Below are 20,308 nucleotides of genomic sequence, written 5' to 3'. Positions count from 1 at the left end.
TCATCATCATCATCATCATCATCATCATCATCATCATCATCATCATCCTGACTAACATTTACACATCACTGAGATTTGCAAGCATTTTATAAATATTTTCTTATTTGATCCTCACAACAAACCTGGGAGGTGCATGCTGTAATTATCTTATTTTTACAGATAAGGAAACTGAGGTAGGTTAAGTGACTTGCACAGAGTAACACAGTTGGTAAATGTTTGAATCCAAATCTGGATTCAGTCTGTTCTGACTCTAAGTCCAGCACTCTATCTACTGGGTCACTCAGAACAGCTTTCTTCATAGAAAAGGGATTAGGCTTTTTCTGTTTTACCCCAGGAGAAAAGGATAGAAATTGTGATAGAAATTTCCTTACATCTAGGCTTGATGTAAGGAAAACTTCCCTAACAAGACTACTGAAAAGTGGCATGGGATGGCATGGGATGTGGTCTTTAAGCAAGGCCTGGATGACCACTGGATAGGTGGGTGGTAGAGGGAATTCTTGTTTAGGTAGAGGGAATTCTTGTTTAGGTGAGCATTGGACTCAATTCCTTCCAAGGTCCCTCAAAGGTCGACATGCTATGATTCATTGGTAAAGAATTCCCATCACATACTCTATGACAAAGCTGAACTGATGGGCACACCAGCTACGCTTTAGTGGTAGAGATCAATAACTCCTGGTTGAAGATTCTGATCCTGCCATTTGTTGAGTTGATATAAATAATAGAGAGGTCTGCTGTTCTCCAAGTTATGTATCATGATTGTGATAAGGAATCTCCTAAGACTTGTGAAACCTGTCAACTAATCTACATGCTTGCAGACTTTTGTGGGGACAATTGATGCAGATGGGAGCAACTCATAAAACACTGGTAATAATAACAGCTAGATAGTATTTATACAGTGTCTATTGTGTTGTGCTAAGTACTTAACAAATGTAATCTTATTTAATCCTGGTAACAACCTTGTGAGGCAGGTGCTATTATTATCCCTATTTTACAATTGAGGAAACTGAGGCAAACAGAAGTCAAGGGACTTACCTTGAGTTACACAGCTAATAAGTGTCTGAGGTCAGATTTGAACTCAGGTCTTCCTGACTCCAGGGTCAGTGCTCTATCCATTGTACCACCTAACCTGCTAAATAATATAAAGTTAATACTTTTGATATGGATAATGTTTTCATTGCTACAGCTGATGCAAAGTAGGGTTTTTTGGAAGATAAAAAGAATTTGGAAAGTGAACAGATGATTAAAAGAACAGTGTCTAAGAATGGGATCGGGAATTGTGCATTATGAGAAAATATAGATGGGTGTATTTTTATATGTGTATACATATGTGCACATATACACACACACGTGTATTTATGTGTGTAATTTGAGTCCTAAAACATACTGGCATGGAACTCTCTCTTTGTTGGTGAAGACCAATGTGAGAAATAACTCATTCAGGTTCAGGAGGAGTGAAGATAAAAGAAAAATAAGTTTATTATGTGACTGCAGTGACTGGTGTCTCATTGGATAGACACATCCTCCAGAAACAAAAGTAAGCCTTAAAAAGCTATGCTCAACTGCAAAGTCACTCCCCTGTCTCCCCATTGACTGGGTAATACAGGGTGTACAACTTTCCAATATGCCTACTACATAGTTCCTCTTGATATGTTTCCCTCTCCTGCTACACGTATTGTATGACCATTAAAATAAAGCTTTAGACCTCCCGAAGAGAAGTTAATATCAATAAGCTTATTATGCATGAACATTCCAAGCAAGACTTAACTTTTACTCTACTTAGCTAACTTTTAATCTCAAAACAATATAAAAACCAATTGGATCCTTGCTTTGCCCATTAACTTCTGGGTGAGGCATAACTCCTTTGTCATGTCTCCCATTCTGCTGATTGTTATTCTGAATTTATGGAAACAAATTCTGTTATGTCTCTCAATTTCCATCTTCTTCTGCTAGAAGATAATCTAGTACTAATTTATGCTAATAGTGTCTTCTACAATCAATTTATTTTCCGCATTTGCTGCAAGTCAAAAGACTTTCTGGTATGTATGAACCCCCTAGGTATCATAATTTACATAATTTCTGTGGAAACAAAAGTTTTAATCATTCCTCACAACCAATGCCCCACACTTGTGAAAGGGACAGAGAAGAATTAGGGAGTAGGTAGAGTAGGGGAGAAGAGATTCACTCTCTTTTTGTTTAGATAAAGAATCTTCAGATTCTTTAGGTTTTGCAGTTTCTTGAGGAACTTCTGGCTTCCATCTCCATGCAAGAAGATGGAAGATGTCAACCCCACTTTGGTTTGCTAAAGGGAAATAAAACTCTGGGAAGAAGCAGGCATGAGTGGAGCTTTCAGTCTACATGATGTTCCTATCCCCAGCTTGCTGCATGAGAGACTTTTGTTAATTCCCCTTGGGTAAGATCTAGGCTTTTTTTTTAAATCAAATTTTATGTTTATTTTTAGTTTACATCATTCATTTCCACAAGATTTTGAATTACAAATTTTCTCCCTATCTTTCCCCTACCCACCACCCCAAAATGGTGAGTCTACTGAATACCCTTCCCCCATCTGTTCTCTCCTATATCCTCCCCCATCCCCACTTTGACTTTCTAGTAGGGCAAAATGGATCTCTATGCCCCAGTGCCTGTATATCTTATTTCCCAGTTGCATGTAAAGAAAATAATAATGATAATATTTTTGAACATTTGATTTTAAAACTTTGAATTCCAGATTCTTTTCCTTCCTCTGTTGTCACCCACCCTTACTGGGAAGATAAGCAATTCAATAAAGTTGTACATGTCTAGCTATAGCATTTCCGTAGTGGATATATTGTGAAAGACTGACTATATTTCCCTCCATCCTATCCTGCTCCCCACTTGTTCTACTCTCTACTTTGACCCTGTCCCTTTTCAAAAGTGGGTGCTTCCAACTTCCCTTCTCCCCAACCTGCCCTCCCCTCCATCATCCCCCTTCTCATCCCCTTCCCCCCTACTCTCCTGTAGGGTGAGATAACTTCTTTAGTGTGTATGTCATTCCCTCCCTTGGCCAAATTCAATGAGAGTAAGGTTGACTCATTCCCTTTTGCCTTCCTGTCCTTCCCTTCCACTGTAACAGTTTTCCCTTGCCTCTTCTATATGAGGTAATTTACCCCATTCTGTCTCTCCCCATCTCCTCTCATTATATTCCTCTCTCACCTCTCAATTTCACCTTTTAAGTATCATCCCTCCCTATTCAATTGGTCCTGTGCCCTCTGTCTATATATACCTGTAAACATATATATACATACTCACATATGTATTCATACATCCATATATCCTCCTATATAGACATATATATGTACGTATACACACAAACACACACACACACATATATATGTATATATACATTTATATTCTCTTCAATTATTCTCATACTGAGAAAAGTTTCTTAAGTTACAATGATCATTTTTCCATGTGGGAATGTAAATAGTTCAACTTTAATAATTCTTTTTTTTTTTTTTTAAAGCAATCAGGGTTAAGTAACTTGCTCAAGGTTACACGGCCAGTTATTTCTGGTTGTGGTGCTAAGTATCTGAGCCCTGGATTTGATCCCCAGGTCATCCCAACACTGGGGCCAGTGCTCTTACTCACTGAGCCACCTGGCCGCCCCTAACTTTGATAAATTCTTCATGATTTTCCCCCGTTTACCTTCTCATTTTTGCTTGCTCCTTGTAACTGAATGTCAAATTTTCTATACAATTCTGATTTTTTCATCGTGAATGCTTGAAAGTCCTCTATTCCATTGAATGACCATATTTTCCCCTGAAACATGATACTCAGTTTTTCTGGGTAGATGATTTTTGGTTTTAATCCCAGCTCCTTTGACCTCTGGAATATCATATTCTAAGCCCTTCGATACCTCAGTGTAGAAGCTACCAGATCCTGTGTTATCCTGATTGTATTTCTACAATATTCAAATTGTTTCTTCTTGGCTGCTTGTAATATTTTCTCCTTGATCTGGGAACTATGGAACCTGGCTATAATATTCCTAGGAGTTTTCTTTTTGGGATCTTTTTCAAGAGGTGATAGGTGGATTATTTCAACCTCTATTTTGCCCTCTGCTTCTAAAACATCAGGTCAATTATCTTTGAGAATTTCTTGAAAGATGATTTCTAGGTTCTTTTTTTGATCATGGTCTTCAGGTAGTCCAATAATTTTTAAATGATCTCTCCTGGATCTATTTTCCAGGTCAGTGGTTTTTCCAATGAGATATTTCACATTGCCTTCTATTTTTTCATTTGTTTGGGTCTGTTTAATGGTATCTTGATTTCTCATAAAGTCAGTAGCTTCCATTTGCTCCAGTCTAATTCTGAAGGAATGATTCTCTTCAGTGAGCTTTTGAGATTTTTTTACATTTGGAAAATTTGGCTTTTTAAGGCATTCTACTCATTGATTTTTTGAGCCTCTTTTGCCATTTGAGTTGGTCTGTTTTTTACAGTTATTTTTTTTCAGTCAGGTTGTTGACTCTCTTTTCATGATTTTCTTGCATCATCCTCATTTCTCTTCCCAAATTTTCCTCCACTTCTCTTATTTGGTTTTCAAAATCCTTCTTAAGCTCCTCCATGGCCTGTAACCAGTTCATATTTTTTCTTGGAAGCTTTTGGTGCATTAGTTATGACTTCATTGTCTTCCTCCTGTTCCATGCTTTGATCCTTTTTGTCCCCAAAATAGGAGTCTAAAGTAGGATTGCTTAGCTTGCCTTGCTTCCTTTGCTTGCTCATGTTGCCACTCAATTACTTGACTTTTGAGGTTTTTGCCACAATAGAACTCTGCTTCCAGAGAGGAAAGCTTTGTCCCAAATTGTTTGGGTTTTCTCAGCTGCCAGAACTATTAGTTGGATGCCTTCTCTGAAGCCTCCACATGCTCTGGCTCACTTGTCACGCACCCCAGGACCTCCACCCAAGACAACGATCCAGATCCAAGCAGGTTAAAGCAAGAGTGATTACCCTCAGACTGGTTGCTTGGTCCCCCTACAATCTGCAGGCCAGGAGCTCTGAAGCATCCACAAGGCAGTGGCTGCTGCTGCACCTCAGCTGCTTCTCCCTCTGGGGGCAGAGGCTGGACCCCCTGTTTCCAAAGTTCACACTGACCTCTCACTTTGTCCTTAGCATCTATGGACTGATAATTCTGGAAACCACCACAGCTGCTGGTGATCCACTCTCCTGAAGTCCCTCTAGCCTTAGCTGGTTGGGCTGCCCTGGGTCTAAAACCTTGGACTCATATGGACTGGGCTCTGCTCAGAGAGCACTGTGATGGCCCCTTCCTGCCAGTCTGCCAGGCTGTCTTCAGTGGGTGATTAGTTTCTCTCTGTCATTTTGTGGGTTCTGTAGCTCTGTTTGTTTACAGTAATTTTTTACATGTATTAGAGGAGGTGGAAGTGGGAGACTCATGGAAGTCCTATTTCTACTCTGCCATCTTGGCTCCATCCCCCAGATCTAGGATTTTCTCTCCTGTTGAGTTGAGTTACCTCACTCCCAATAAAAAAAAAAAAACTCACTCTGGTGTATATTCGTCTGGTATATATTTTTTTCTGCATATATATATCTTCTCTGATTTCTGTTTTTTGCTATGGACTTGGATAAATGGGTTTCTTGGCTACTTCCAGTGTGAGTTCATTTTAGAACTGGCATTTGGTGGGACTGGAGTCAGGCCTTAGACATAAATCTTGGAGCTCTTCTTTCCCCCCATTAATGAAACAGTGATCAGAAATTAACTTGAACCTGAAAACCACATCCCCAGGACTAACAATATTTAAAGGAGCAGATGATATACTGCTAGCCTGCAACCCCCTATTTCTTAAGAGAGCAGAGTGGCCAGCCTCCAACTTCCCCTCCTGGCAGGAAATAATGTCTCTCTTGGAAAGGGTGGGAATGGGGAGAAGAGTGTAAAGATGTCTATTCTGTCTCCCTTTGAGTCACACAATACCACCATGTTATATAAAGTAGACTGCCTTGCTACATGTGTGAATGTAGTGAATATATTCTGAGATTACTATCTCAGAGTCATGTAGGTTACATCTCCCCATGAGCCTTCTTGGGATATGTTTCAGGGGTTGGAATGTATTTTTCTTTTTGTTTGTAGGGCAACTAGGGTTAAGTGACTTGCCCAAAGTCACACTGCTAGTAAGCATGTCAAGTGTCTGAGGCCTCATTTGAACTCAGGTCCTCTTGACTCCAGGTCTGGTGCTCTATTCACTGTGCCACATCGCTGCCTCCTCAGAATGTCTTTTTCTAATGCCATTGGCTTGGGCCCCCATTCTCGTGTGTTATTCCCATTGTTAGTTGTCAGTGATTAACACTCAAGTTCCATTTGTCCACTTAACATTAATTAGCTTTTACAAAGAGATATTTACTTTGCAGATATAGCAAGAACAGGAACACCAATATTTCTGACACCTGTGGGGTACACACTACTCTAATCCAATAGCCTTCTCTCAATCCTCTTTCTTCTTGACCTCTTTGTTGTTTTTGACACTGTCAATGATCCATTTCTTCTTGACATTCTCTTCCCCATAGGTTTTTGGGACATTAGTTTTTCCTGATTCTCATGCTCCCTTTGATCATGCCTGCTAATCATAAGTGTCCCCAGAAGGTGATTTTCCATCTATGCCATTTCAGTTGGTGATCTTGTCAGCCCCCATGGATTTAATTATCATCTTTATACTAATTTTCAAATCGACTTAACCAAACGTAACCCCTCTGTTCATCTCTAGTCTTGCATCTCCAGCTACCTCTTAGATTTCTAGAATGTCTCATAATCATCTTCAACTCAACATGCTCAAAGCTGAACCATTATTTCCTCTCTAAACCTTCTCTTTTTCCTATCTATCCTACTACTTTTGGTGGTACCACCAGGCTCTCAACACAAATGCCATCCTCAAGACCTTACTCTCTCTAACCCCCCATATCTCATCAGCTGTCAAATCCTTCATGACATTTATCATATATGCCCCTTTTCCTCCTCTGACACTGCAGTCACTGTGGTAGTGGCGTTATATTGTGAGCTCCTCAAAGGTAGGGACTGTTTTTAGTCTTTTTTTTGTATCCCCAGTACTTAGCACAGTTCCTGGCACATAGAAGGCACTTAATAAATGTTTATTGGCTGATTATGGGGCAGGTCCTCATTACCTCATGACTACAGTATTGCATTAGCCAGCTGGTTGTTCTTTCTGCCTCAAGTATCTCCCCATACCAGTACATCTTTTATTCAACTGTCAAATTGATCTTCCCCAAGTCCAGATCTGACTAACCTTTTCCTCCTCTATTCAATCAACTCTAGAGGCTATCTATTGCCCTCAGCATTAAATATAAAATCTCTGTTTGGCTTTTAAAGTCCTTTACACCCTGACTTCTTTCTTTCAAGTATTCTTACACTTTAGATCCCAACACCCACTCCATTACATAGTGACTTACTTGCTGTTTCTTGCATTAGATACTCCCTAACTCCTGGTTAACCACAAGTACTCCTCTCTGCTCTGGATCCATGACCCAGAACTGTTTATGAACAATGAGGGGTGTCAGGGCATTCAGGGAGGACTAGAACCTCTTGTATGAGCACTGCTGAACCCTTTCAGGCATGCTTTCCACCTTTGGTGTCTACCTGATCCACTCTCACCTGTGGCTCCAAGAAGCTGTAGTACGTGCAGACTACACCTGGGTAAACCATTTCAGCAGATGGGCTAAACTAGGTTCAGGGTAGCCTAGGGGGCTCAAATCCTTTAGTGAGTTAGGGGGTGTGTTTGCCCAAGCATGTGAAGACTGCTGTGGTAGAATGGGCAGATGAGGACAATTTGTTCCAATGGCCCTGAAAGTAGCTGAAGTAGGCGCTGTGGAGCACTTAGAGCTTGGTTAGACATTGAATACACTAACATCATTCACTGCAGCTCAAGCCATCTCCAGTCATCTTGACTCTGTCCTGCCACTGGACAGTGATGACTCTGGAAGAGAGAGTGAGGCTGATGACCTTATGCAACTCTGACTCCCTTAAATCCAGTTTATGCACAAATCAAGATACCCCCCAAAATGCACTCGAAAAAATCTTCCATGTAAGGAATTGATTCAAATATATAAGAATAAGAGTAATTTCCACATATAATGGTCAAGGGACACAAGCAGTTTTCAAAGGAGTCAAAGGATGAAATCCAAGCTATCAATAGCCATATTAAAAAAATGCTTCAAATCATTGATTAGATAAATCAATAATAAAAAAAATGTATATTAAAGCAATTCTGAGTTTCTACCACATACATCAGATTGGCAAAGATGACCAAAAAAAAAAAATGAAAATGACAAATATTAGAGGGACTGTGGAAAAACATGCATATTAATGCACTGTTGGTGAAACTATGGATTAATTAGTCCAGAGATTATGGAAAGCAAGTTAGAACTATGTCCAAAAAGTTACTAAGTTGTGCATATTCCTTGACTCACAATAGCACTTCTATGCCTATGTCTTAAAAATATCAAAATAAGAGGAAAAGGACACATATGTACAAAAATATCCATAGCAGTTCTTTTTTTCTTCGTGGGGCACAGAGTAGGAAACTAAGGGAGTGGCCATCAATTGTAGAATAGCTAAAGAAATGATAGTGTATGAATGTGATAGACTACTATTGTGCCATAAGAAATGATGAAAGGAACTGTTTCAGAGGGCCTAGGGAAGACGTATGAACTGATGCAGAGTGAAACCAGCACTTAGTATGTGCCAGGAACTGTACAAAGTATTAAGAATACAAAGTGAAGTGAAAAGACATTCCCTCCCTTTAAGGAACTCATATTCTAATGGGAGAAGACAACATAGGCAACACATAAAAAGAAACTAAAAAGTGTGTGTGTATGTGTGTGTGTGTACATGCACGTACACTCATGAAGAGGGAAAGGATGGAATGAAATTCCAGGATGAAGGAGCACAGGAGAATAGTGGAGATATTTGAGAGAGTCAGGAGTAGAGCCCAGAAAGAATGAAGATATGGCTGGTCTGGACTTTTCCTTAAAATGGAGGTTTTGGAAGGACCTGCCCGATCAGAGGAAGGAACTAAGGGCATAGGTGAGAAGGTGAAAAGGCTGAGAAGGCCATGGGGAAAGTCAGCTTCCAGGGTGAGAAGGTCAAAGGTGAGAATGATTTATGCAGTAACAATGACGTTGTGAAGACAAACAACTTAGAAAGACTTAAGAATTCCCGTCAAAGAAGACTGATGATAAAGTATGCCACCCACTTCTGGACAGAGAGTTCATGGATTCAGAGTGCTGAATAAGACACATTTTTTTTTTTTTGGTAAATGGCCTATGTAGGGATTTGTTTTACTTGACTAGCATATTTGTTACAGAAGTTTTGTTTTGTTATTTTTTTTTCAATGGGAGGGAAGCAAGGTGGCAGAGAAAAAAAAATAGATCTTTGGTAATTGAAAAAAAAATTAACTAAAAGAAGAACTGGATTGAGAAATCCCATGTTGATCAATTCTCTTGTCTTTGTCAACATTATCCTTCCCCCTAAACCATGTTTCACTCAACACCTGTGAAGAGCATAACTTAAAATAAGAAATGTCACTGTCACTGAGGTCCCACCACAGCATAATCTCTTTGAGAAAGAGACACTACCAGGATTGCCAGAGAAGAAATAAAAATGGCTTGGATCTCCATTCTGGTCCAGCTTATTAGAAGGATCCATCAGCTCAAGTCTCATGAAACATATCAGGAGAAATAATCAGCTCAAAAATTCCCAAGCTTCCTGAGAGATTGGTGACCTCAAATATCACCAATGAGAATTACCAGTTTAAATATCCCTCAAGGTCCCAAAAAGATTGCTCAACAAGCTAGGATCCAAAGCAGACATAGCCTGGTCCTCTTTGGGAACCACAGTTGGATCTTGAGGGGCCCCAAATCCTGCTCCTGGCTATTACTTGGTCTGTAACCAGACACTAGAATGCATCCCTTTGTATTTCCCGTTCCATTGCTCATCCTTCATTGGTGATTCCATGTAAGTAGGCAGCTAGGTGACACAGTTGATATAGTGTAGGTCCTTGAGTCAGGAAGACTTGAGTTCAAATCCTGCCTCAAACACTAGCTGTGCAACCCTGGGTAAGTAATCTAACCTCTTCTTTCTCAGTTACTTCAACTGTAAAATGAAGACCTGTCTCCTAAAGTTGTCCTGAGAATGAAATAATATTTTTAAAGTGCTTTGCAAGTTTCGAAATTTTATATAATTATTAATTATTTTTACTTGATCATGTCCCAGGGATGGGGCATTCTTTCTCTCACTCTTGGGCTGGTAGGGGGCAAAGAATAGGAACTTAGGTGGATGCTTCAAGAATCAAGTGGAGAGCTGTTCTGATCTATAGCAAAGACCAACCCTCTCAAAATGTCTGGTTTGCCTGGAGTCTTTTCAAGAGGGTGATCTTAGAGGACATTTTGAGACTTGATTAGACTTGCTTTTGGTCAGAATCCACTAGGGGATCCCTCATTTTCTAGGGCCTTATGAGTTTCTTGGGTACCCAGGAACCTGACCCTACATGTCTTTGTCACTAATTTCCTGTAACTTTCCCCTCCCCCCCACTTCCTGCCACCTCTAGATTCCCTCCCCCACCCTCCACCCAAGGATGAAGAGTTTAGGTTCTTTTCTGTGTCACAGTGAGATAAGTGGGATGACTTTGGGCCAGGAACAGAAGTGACTGTGCTTCCAGGTAAGTTTCCATTTTCCCAGACATACGTGTACAGGGGTAGGGAGAGCTAAACAAGGCAATCTCAGTTAATTAGCCTTTCAGAGGACAAGTATACTAGGCTGGTACCTTTGGGATCCTGAGTGTGCCCCTTGGTGGCAGGGTCAATGGGGGGACTCTAGGACTGGGCTGGTAGTCCCAGTCATCTAGTACTGAGCTAATTCAATGAACCAGTTCCTGTGCTCAGCCCTCTCCCCTAATACCTCCCAAGAATTGTCCAACTGTGAACACAAAGGTCCTGGGTTTTCTTACCCTCCTGACCCTGGGTACTTCATTTTCCAATCCTAAGGATCTCTGAGAAACTGGGAAACTTCTCTACCTCTCAAACCCAGGAACAACTTTCACCTCTGGGATTCCTTAAATCTTGCCATTGATTATGCTTGACCTTTTCTGAAGTGCTGGGAGTCATGTAAATGGCTAAAGGGAAATGGGTCTTAAAATAGGGGTCTAGAATTTGGGGACAGGAAGGTTTCCAGGGAAGGATGGGGTTTAAGAAGCTTAAGGAATAAAGACCCTCACTCCTAGGAGGAAGAATGGTTGGATTGCCCCAATTTACTCTACTCCCATAATTTCTTCTTTGTGCAGAGGATAAGATCCAGCTGAAGGAATTAGGAGGAGGTCCCTACCCACGAAGCCTCACCCTGAGCCTCAAGTGCCAAACCTCTGGCTTCCAATTCAAGACAAGTATATTAGGCTGGTACCTTTGGAACCCTGGTCGTGCCCCTCGGTGGCTGTCCAGTATTGACCATTCATCTGCAGAAACTACTGAAGGCCGCATCGTCTCCTCCAGGGAGGACAGCAGCAGTCAGATTTTCCTTCAGATTAAGGGCCTGGGCTTCAGGGACTCTGGCCATTATCACTGTGCAAGGAGAGTGGGTGATGAAGGTGACACAGATAAGCTGGTCTTTGGTCCTGGGACAGCTGTGACCGTAGAGCCTGGTAAGTGCCTCCTCTGTCCCAGCCCTAAGGAAATAGGGCATATTAAGTCTGAGCGTGGCCCTGAGTCATATAGTCAGTCGGTGCTGGTGCCCAGACCAGAACTAAGGTCCCCCATTTCTCAGACCTCTCTTTCTACTCCACATGCTGTGTGCCCATGCAGTACTAGTATACTCTGAGCAGTAATTCTGGAGATGGACTGTGGTAGGTCATTGAAGGGATTTGAGTCACACCATTAACAAGGTCCCTAGACTTAGAATATCCATGTATGAAATCCCAAGATCCCTGTCAGCCCCAGAGACTGTCAGGAATGAGACTTGGGAAGAAGGAAAGGAGCTGTGGTCCTGGGACAGCACAGATATGTGACCTGGGGACATGAAAGTTGGACTGAGACAAGGACTGGGGTCTGTTTGTCACAATTATTTGGTCTCACAAGTTTTCATCCTACACAAGGGGCCAGGTCAGTGCTGAGAAGGGGCCAGGAAGTGGGTGAGGTTTGCTTTTCACAGTTATTTGGTGCCATGTGAGCTGTCCCACAACTGAGTCTGTGTTTCAGGCTGGCAGGGTACCTTGTAGGGGCCAGATGAATGACAGGAAGTCATGGTTTGATTGCAGGACTTCGGGCCCCTCTGGCACCCAGTGTGTTCCTGGTGAGGAGTCAGGATGCTGTGGCCTGCTTGGTCAGTGACTTCTACCCTAAACTTGTCAATGTGTCTCTGGTCTCCCTTGGGGCCTTAGTCTCAGCCCAGGCCCTCACTGTGGCTCCCACAGCCCCTGGAACCTATAGTGCCATCCAGATTGGCAGGGTTGGTGAGAATGACTCGGTAACCTGCTCAGTGCAGCACCTTGGGAAAGAGACCCTTGTGTCCAACCATCCAGGTATGAGCAGCCCCTGGTTGGGCGTGGGGGTGGGTGGTACCAAGCAGGGGCATCTTGTGCTTTGGAACTGTTTCTTTGATCACTGAGGGTTAGAATCAGGGAGTAAGGAGGAATACTATAGAGTGAGAAGGGGCTCCCTGGCTAGTGGTCCTTGGCTGGGCCAAGAAGTTCTTGGGTAGAAAATTTCATTTCAGATCAGTGTTTCCTTACTGAGGGGAATCCATAAGCTAGAGATGGGGTTTCTAAGATGGATGATGGGGGGAACCTGGCTAATGAGGAATGTCATAGCCTGTAGTGGGAAGTCCTGTGCTCACTGGACCCTAAGACTATGGCTGATGATATCATTCTGCCTTCAGACTCTGTGAAGCTGGAACCATCCTGCCCTGATCAGGAGTTCACAGGTGGGTTAAAGGTAAAAGGCAAAAGGGTAGAAATAATGAAATTAATCCTGAACAACTTGATCAGAAGGGAGACTATTCAACCCAGCCTGATAGTCTCTATCTCCCATTGTGATAATGTGATATCCTAGGGTTCCTCATAGCGAAGGCCCAGGATACAGAACATTGTACAAATAGCTTAGGTTCAGAGTGTGTGCAGCAGGACTCAATGTAAGTAAAGTAATGGTTATTACCGGGAATGTGATGTCCCAGACCTTCAGACTATGTGAAGATCCCAAATTCAGGGAAGATGCCAGCCCAGGGCTCAGGTTAGGAAGTAGCACATTCCTATTCTTACTGGCTTTCTCAGTCACTTGGGCTTCACATATCTCTTTTTACCTAGCCTGAATCAGATGGTCCCTTGATGTTTCCCTGGCTCCTGCCCTAGAATCCTTTGTTTCCTTGACCCTCCCCCATTCCTGAATTATAAGTCTTCACCACCACATTTTCCCTTTTCTTCTGCTAGTCCTGGGATGCTAAATTTTAGTGAAAAAAATCAGCAAATGTGACTTGTCTATGCCCTTGGTATTATGTCTTCTTGCCTCCTCCAGAACCATGGTCTCCTCCAATATTGGTTCCTTCCTTCTGCCTATAAACAAGCTTGAATCTTCCCTACCATCTTTATCTTTATTGTCCTTCCAGCTTCCAACCAATTTCTCCCTTGCCCTTAACTGCTAAAATTCTCCCAGAAATTATCTGTATCCACTAACTAACTACTTTCTGTCTCCTCAAGCTTCCAGTCCCAACCCCTCTGCTTAAAGGCTTCTCTAAATAACTTCCCCATCCACCAAATCCCAGTGGTACTTTTCAGTCTTCATCCTCTTTGACCTATTTGAAGCTTTTGACACAGTTTATTACCTATAATTGAACACCATCTCCTCCACTGTCCTTCAGATATACCACTGAGAAAGTTGATTCATTGAGAACCCCTACTTTATTCCAATCAGTATTAATCAATTTGATATGATAGGGATAGTGAGTATAAATTCTCTATATTTGGCCCCAAAACTGTGAGCTATAGGCTGTAAGCCTTAATCATAGGAAACTAGCTAGAGATCCTCTGCCCTTGTTATTCCTTGTCATGGTGACTAAACCCAGTGTGACAGAGGTCACTCAACTATATGGAAAGTCCCCCAATTATTTTTGTACCTCTGGATCATTCTCCCTTGTCCAACAGGAGCAGGTATTCATCTTATGACCACCTAGTCAGTGGAAATGCCTTATACTTCACCTATCTTATGACCACTTAGTAAGTGGAGATGTTCCTTACTTCACCCAACAACCCTGCTGACAGATAATTTTTGCTTATTTTAGTCTATGCATCATATGTCAACCAATATAATTATTCTGTCTTTTGGTATAGCTGTTCTTGGTTGTTTAGCTATCTAACCCTATAAAAATAGGGCCCTGGAAGGAAGGTGTATCTCAGGTCATGAGGAAGATCTGAGGTCTACATCATCAGAGTGGCCATAGACCCTTTAATTCTGTGCCATTGGCTCAGAGTTCTGCCTCAGTCTCTCTTATTGTAGGTTGAATAATTTTTATCCCCACACCACACTATCTTTTTGTTCCTCCTCCTTTGTCTTTATCCTTTTATTCCCACTGCTATAATGTTAGCACAGGTCCTCATTACCACCCTCCAAGACCACTGTAATATTCTCATAGGATTTCCCACCTCTATTCTCTTTTCTACTTCAATACAATCACCCAAATAGTTTTTTCTACCCCATAGGCTGTCACTTCTTCACTCAAAAATCTTTAGTGACTATTTTTTCCAAGATAATGTTCAAACTCCTTTTTTTTTTGGTCTGGTGTTCAAGACCCTCCACCATTTAATACCATCTTAATTTCATTCTAATCTTCTCTGGGCATACTGTGCTGTAGCCAAACTGGTCCACCCATGGTCCACTAAACACACCATATGCCTGTCCATTTCTCTGCCTTTTCTCAAGTTGCTCCTTATGAGATCAGTGATCCCTCAGTGACTTCCTGTTGTCCTGATGAATTCTTACTTATCTTTTAAAGTCCTACTCAAATGCCACCTTGGCATAACTCTTGCTTGATGCCCATGTTTGGTAATGACCTTCTCCCTGTGAACTCACCTAGTACTTCTCTATTGTTATAAAATAAATTCTAACTATCTGTGTTTGTGTTTTAGACTGTCTTAGAGATGATAGACTCTCTAAAGGAAAGGATTATATGTTAGCTAAACATTTTATCTCCTCTACTACCTAATGTAATTCTTGAATTAAAGTTTAGGAAATTTAGTTTTATGAATGAACAACCCGAGGGTCTATGATAGCCAAGGATTGAGAAAGTATAGCAACTCAAATTTTAGATTGTATGACAGTCCAGAGCTTGAGGTACATAGTTAATGTTTCTAATATTCCAGGGCAAAAGGTGCATGATAACCTAGTGGTAAGAGTAGGTGATATTTCAAGACTGAGTATGTGAGATGACATTGTGCTTAGGGCATGATTTTCCATAGTTCAGATTTGGTAAAAATTCAGGGTTCAGTGTTTGATAACTTAGGGCGATAGGTATATAGAGTATAGTACTTAGGTATATAGAATATAAAGGTAAATAGAATATAGTACGTAGAGCATGTAACATGCTAGGGCAATGTTTGTTTGAGATCCCAATCCATTCTCTAAAGGCAGCCATCAATGAAGGTTTGCTTTGCTTAGTCTATAAGGTCCTATCACTGAATTGTCATTAGCTAGGATGATTCATGAGCAGGTAGAAATAATGTTTCTGTTACTTTTTGTTGGTCCAGAAAACGAATGAATTCATGATAAAAGCTTTTGTCTTACCATAGGCAAAGCACTGGGAATACAAGTAGAAAACTGAAGAGAGTCCCTGCTCTCAAGGAATTCACATAGGATGAGACAACACATATGGGAGGTTTTAGCTGCAAATCAGATGGTTAGGCACTGTGATACTCAGGGAACAGCAGTAAAACAGATGGTTGCATCTTTGATGTTGTTTCCTCTGATAAACCCATATCTATTTCTGGTGCTGAATACTTGGCAGCAATAAAGACTCTGGTGTCAAGAATTTGCTTTTCTGAGTCTTAAGTAGCTGCATCTGCTGAGAGCTACAGGCTGTAGCACCTGCACAGTAGAGTCAGTTGGTCAGTAGTTGGAGGTTGTGGTTTACACAACTGTGATCTGTTCCCCAGATCCCTGTTCTAAAATAAAGATGGAAGAGCTCTTTCTGCTTTCCTTTGCTCCAAATTGGCTGGCATATGGTGCCTCCTGTCTCTCCCTCAGGGTGCCCCACTGCTTTATCTAGACTGGCTTGCCTGTCCTGTAGATGTGATGTCTGGTCCCTTATCCATAGCTGTTGTTTTCCTAGATGATGGATGCAGAGGGTAGGCTAGAAGCAGGGCCAGTGGTCTGGGAGGTAGTACCATCCCTGGAGCCCTTGGGCTTACTACCATTGTTGACACCTGGTCAGCAGATGATGTGAAAGATGGTGGGCTTCATCTCCCCAGGGATTAGTCCCTTAAATGATGGTATTGGGGCAGGGCTGAAAGCAAGGTTAGTGGTCTGGAGAGTGGCACTGGCTCTTGGTCTCAGGATACTGGACTATTTCCACAAGGGTTGAAGTGGAAGTGGTGGTGGTATTTTGTATGGTGGTGGTATTTTGGTCTGATATCCCTGTCCCTGACCTTAGTCCTCACCTTTGTCTCTTAAAGCAGAATTCAAGCAGAGGAATAAACTGCTTCTCAGTGTGCTGAGCCTGAGACTACTGTTAGTGAAGATTGTGGCCATTAATGTCCTGTTCACAACGATGGCTTTGGTCTTCTGAGGTGATTGTTCAATCTCACCCTTTCCTCTCCTGGACCTCTTTTTTGATCACATTAATCTTTTTCTCCTACCTGTTCCCTTATGCTTCCCTTCATCCCTCACCCTATGTACGTCTGTGGATGAATTTCAGGAGGTACATACATTTATTTAAAAAATATTTTGATAATTTCATTTCAGTATAAATGATTTCTTTGAATCCTATATATTTTATTTTATGCATTTAAAAATATAGTTCTGACAAGGGTTAATAAATTTCATCAAACTGTCAAATGAGTCCATGACACAAAAATGTTTAAGAACCCTCGTAGCAAGCTGTACATAATAGAGCTGTAGTTTCATGTGCAATCCTTCTCCCCTTCCTCCCATTCCACATTATTATGGAAATGATTGTTTTATTTCTGAAGTTCAGAATAAAAATTACAAAACAAACCCCAAACCCTTGTCTTGGAATTTTCTTTGCTCCTGTTGTGGTCTAGGGGTGCTGGGAACCGTGAAATTCAAGAGCAAAAGACATGGATCCTGCCTCAAATGAATTTGACTCAACCCTTCTTTCAGTCAGAGACAAGGTTGATTAAAACCCTGGTCGGGATGGGTGAGATTTGAAGAATCTGTGCTATTGGCCAAAGTTTAAGAATCTGAGCGTTTTTGGTGCTTGTATTGACAAACCGGCCAGATTGAATCTGAGCACTTTAATGGAGGCAAGATGAACCTTTTATACAGAAGATTGTGGGATGATTTGGATGTGATCCAAGAGTGACCAAGTAATCTCGGAACAGAGAGGGAGTCTAGATGGAATTAAGGAGTGGTGGTCAAAGGTGGGTCTAAGTAAGACAAAGAGGATACATCAAAAGGATTAACTGGGAAGGGCCAGGTGCCCCAGGCAAACACCAAGGACCTGGGCTACATGGGAAAGTTCAGGGCCTTTTCCTTTTTGGAGTCTTTTCCTTTTAGGGATCAAGATCTTATCCCTATCACTCCCACAGCTTTCCCCTGTCCTGTTTTCCTTTTTGTTTCAACAACATATCCTCCATCTCTTGGTATTTCTTTTAGTCTATTCTCTTCTTTGTTTTCTTTTTCATCCCTTCTGACTCTTCTCTGTTCCTTTAGAATTCTTTCAATTCCCACTGGCTCTTTTCTACCCCCACCTATCATTCCTCTGGTCATCTCTTATCCTCCTTCTGTTCTTATTTTTTTTTTAATCCCTTCATTTTCCCTTTGATACCATGGTCTTCTCTTTGGAGACTTATTTATGTTGGACAGGCTGACTGATCCAAAGGGCAGGTGGATTTTAGCTCTATTTTCCAATTGTGCTTTTTCCTTTCTGAAAAGGAAAATTCTGCACCTGATTACTCCTAAGCCCTGCTTTCAGCACCAAGTGGCTACATGATTGCCTATCACATATGACTCATACCTGGAATCAAACAGAGCTAAGGAAGTTCTTTCCTTCTGTTAAGATATATGATGTTGTCCCTATTTTTCTTTTGCAGCAAATTTATCAAGAAGTTATATTCATGGCCAAATAAATAAATAAATAAAATATAGAGATAACATTCTTCAAAGGAGGAAATGATTAGACCAAGTAATAAGAAAAAGGATAACAAATTTTGAGAAAAGCAACAGTATCAGAATGATTCCTCTAAGAACTATATACAGAAATGATAAGATTGGCTTCCAAAATTTTTCTGTCATGGAAATTCAAGCTTTAAGCACGTTTTGGTAATAAGATCTCAAGTTTGGATTTTTGTACAAAGACTGTATATGACAGTGGTAAAAGTAAGATTATTTCTTCTTAGAGTATCTGTCTGATAATTTTAAAAAGGTACATGGGCTCATTTTATGGTTAGATCCTCATATTTTAAAAGATTCTTATACCAGGTATAGGATTTAGGTAAGGACAGAAACAGCAAATGATATATGTACTGAAAACTTTCTGAAGTTTCAAAAATGTGGAACCAATTTTAAGTGATTGTACTAATTTATATTAAGCCAGAATTATCTGGGAGCTTCTAGATCTGAACCAGAGAAGCAGAACTCCCTTTTTTGAACTGTGTAACTATATGAGACATCTGGGATTTTAAAAAAAGGGCAGTTTAAATGCATATTGGGAATAGGTCACTGGGATACAAGGAATTTGATGTTAATTAACATTGGTAGTAATGATTCTGTTGATTTGTATGGTTTATGTGTAATTTTTCTTGGCTATATTAGTGACATGTAAGTCCCCCTTCCCAAAACTAGTATATTGTGAGTCACCTAAATTGTTTAATCTGTACTTCACTTAATGTAATTATGGAATTTTGTAAAACTGTGAGAAAAACTTTATTGGATTGTTTGAACCTAGTCCTGTGTGGCTAGAAAATGGAACCATTTGTTATACTGTTTGAACCTAGCCCTGTGTGGCTGAGGAACTGAACCATCTCTATGTGCCTTTAGTATCAAATCATATGTTTTCTGGGAGCTCTTGTCAGGTCTGTCTGACTACTTCCATAGTTGCCAGCTTGTGGATGTGGACTTTTAGATCCATCTGTCACATCTAAAGGTTGCCCCTGCTCCTGAGTGGATATATGAGTCAAGGGACCTGAAAAAGACAACATCACCTGCAGACAGCTTTCCCAAGAGTTTGGACCAGATCCTGCTCTCTACCTGGGTCCCTTACATACCCAAGACTGCTTCTTTTTATCTTTTTTGTAGCTTTCACTTATTTTTATGTGATTGTTCTGTATTCCCATTTATACTCTCTACCTTGATCTCCCTTGAAGCCTGCTCCTTTTGCTTGTTTACATTTGCCTTGCAATAACTGCCCATCTCTGTGGATGCCCAACCACGGGGGAAGGGGTGGTTTCTTCTCCTGTCTCCCTACTCACCCCATGGGATGGACTCAATCTGATAAGGGATTCAGCCATTACCTTTAGTATCCCCTATTTCAAGAAGTGATTGGGAAAATCCTGAATTCACCTAGATAATGATTTTGGGAAACCTCCAAGAAAAGAGTTTTTTCCATACTTTCTTTTGTCCTCAAATGAAATCTTAATAGATTTGTTTTTGACCAAAAGGAAATGATAATCATTAAATATCAAATTTATCCAAAGTCTGAATTAATCAAACAGACTGCTTTGATTTAAAATGCCCTTTCCTGTGTCTGCACCTTGAAAGACCGGATAAGATTGGGAATAGGTATTTCCTCTACTTGTGACAGGATGCTTGGAAATTCAGAAATTCTCTTGGGAGTATATTGCAGATAGGGAAAACAGAGGCATCCTGAGATTGTAGATTTCCCCTATCTTGTCATTTGTCCTGTATTCATGTGGAGGTCATAAACATGAGGGACACAAACATCCTGGGATTGTGCAAAAAACATAAAATCTTTGTTAAATCTTGTATCAGACAGTTGGAACTTAGGCTTTGACTCCGTGTACATGTATCAGCTAACTTTAAGGGAATAAATGCAAAAAATGTATATCACCTAGATTGTTTGTCTCCTTTAACCAAACTTTTCA

The 20,308-nt window shown here is 40.9% G+C and overlaps 1 protein-coding gene across 1 annotated transcript in view; it reads left to right on the top strand.

Annotated features, from left to right (window-relative positions):
* The window catches only part of LOC138167865 (uncharacterized), a 29,310-nt gene extending 12,062 nt beyond the window's left edge, over positions 1 to 17,248 (top strand). The window contains exons 4-8 of the mRNA XM_069096824.1: positions 10,664 to 10,711; positions 11,333 to 11,686; positions 12,299 to 12,562; positions 12,919 to 12,963; positions 16,700 to 17,248. Coding sequence (XP_068952925.1) covers positions 10,664 to 10,711; positions 11,333 to 11,686; positions 12,299 to 12,562; positions 12,919 to 12,963; positions 16,700 to 16,812 — 824 coding nt within the window. The 3' untranslated portion in view covers positions 16,813 to 17,248. The remainder of the gene's footprint in view (positions 1 to 10,663; positions 10,712 to 11,332; positions 11,687 to 12,298; positions 12,563 to 12,918; positions 12,964 to 16,699) is intronic.
* The last annotated feature ends 3,060 nt before the right edge of the window (positions 17,249 to 20,308 follow it).

The sequence above is a fragment of the Petaurus breviceps genome, unplaced genomic scaffold (assembly GCF_028583685.1).
Source record: "Petaurus breviceps papuanus isolate PSGF00001 unplaced genomic scaffold, PetGlider_PUasm1.0 318, whole genome shotgun sequence".
Classification (NCBI taxonomy): domain Eukaryota; kingdom Metazoa; phylum Chordata; class Mammalia; order Diprotodontia; family Petauridae; genus Petaurus; species Petaurus breviceps.
This window is presented reverse-complemented; position numbering and strand designations above follow the sequence as displayed.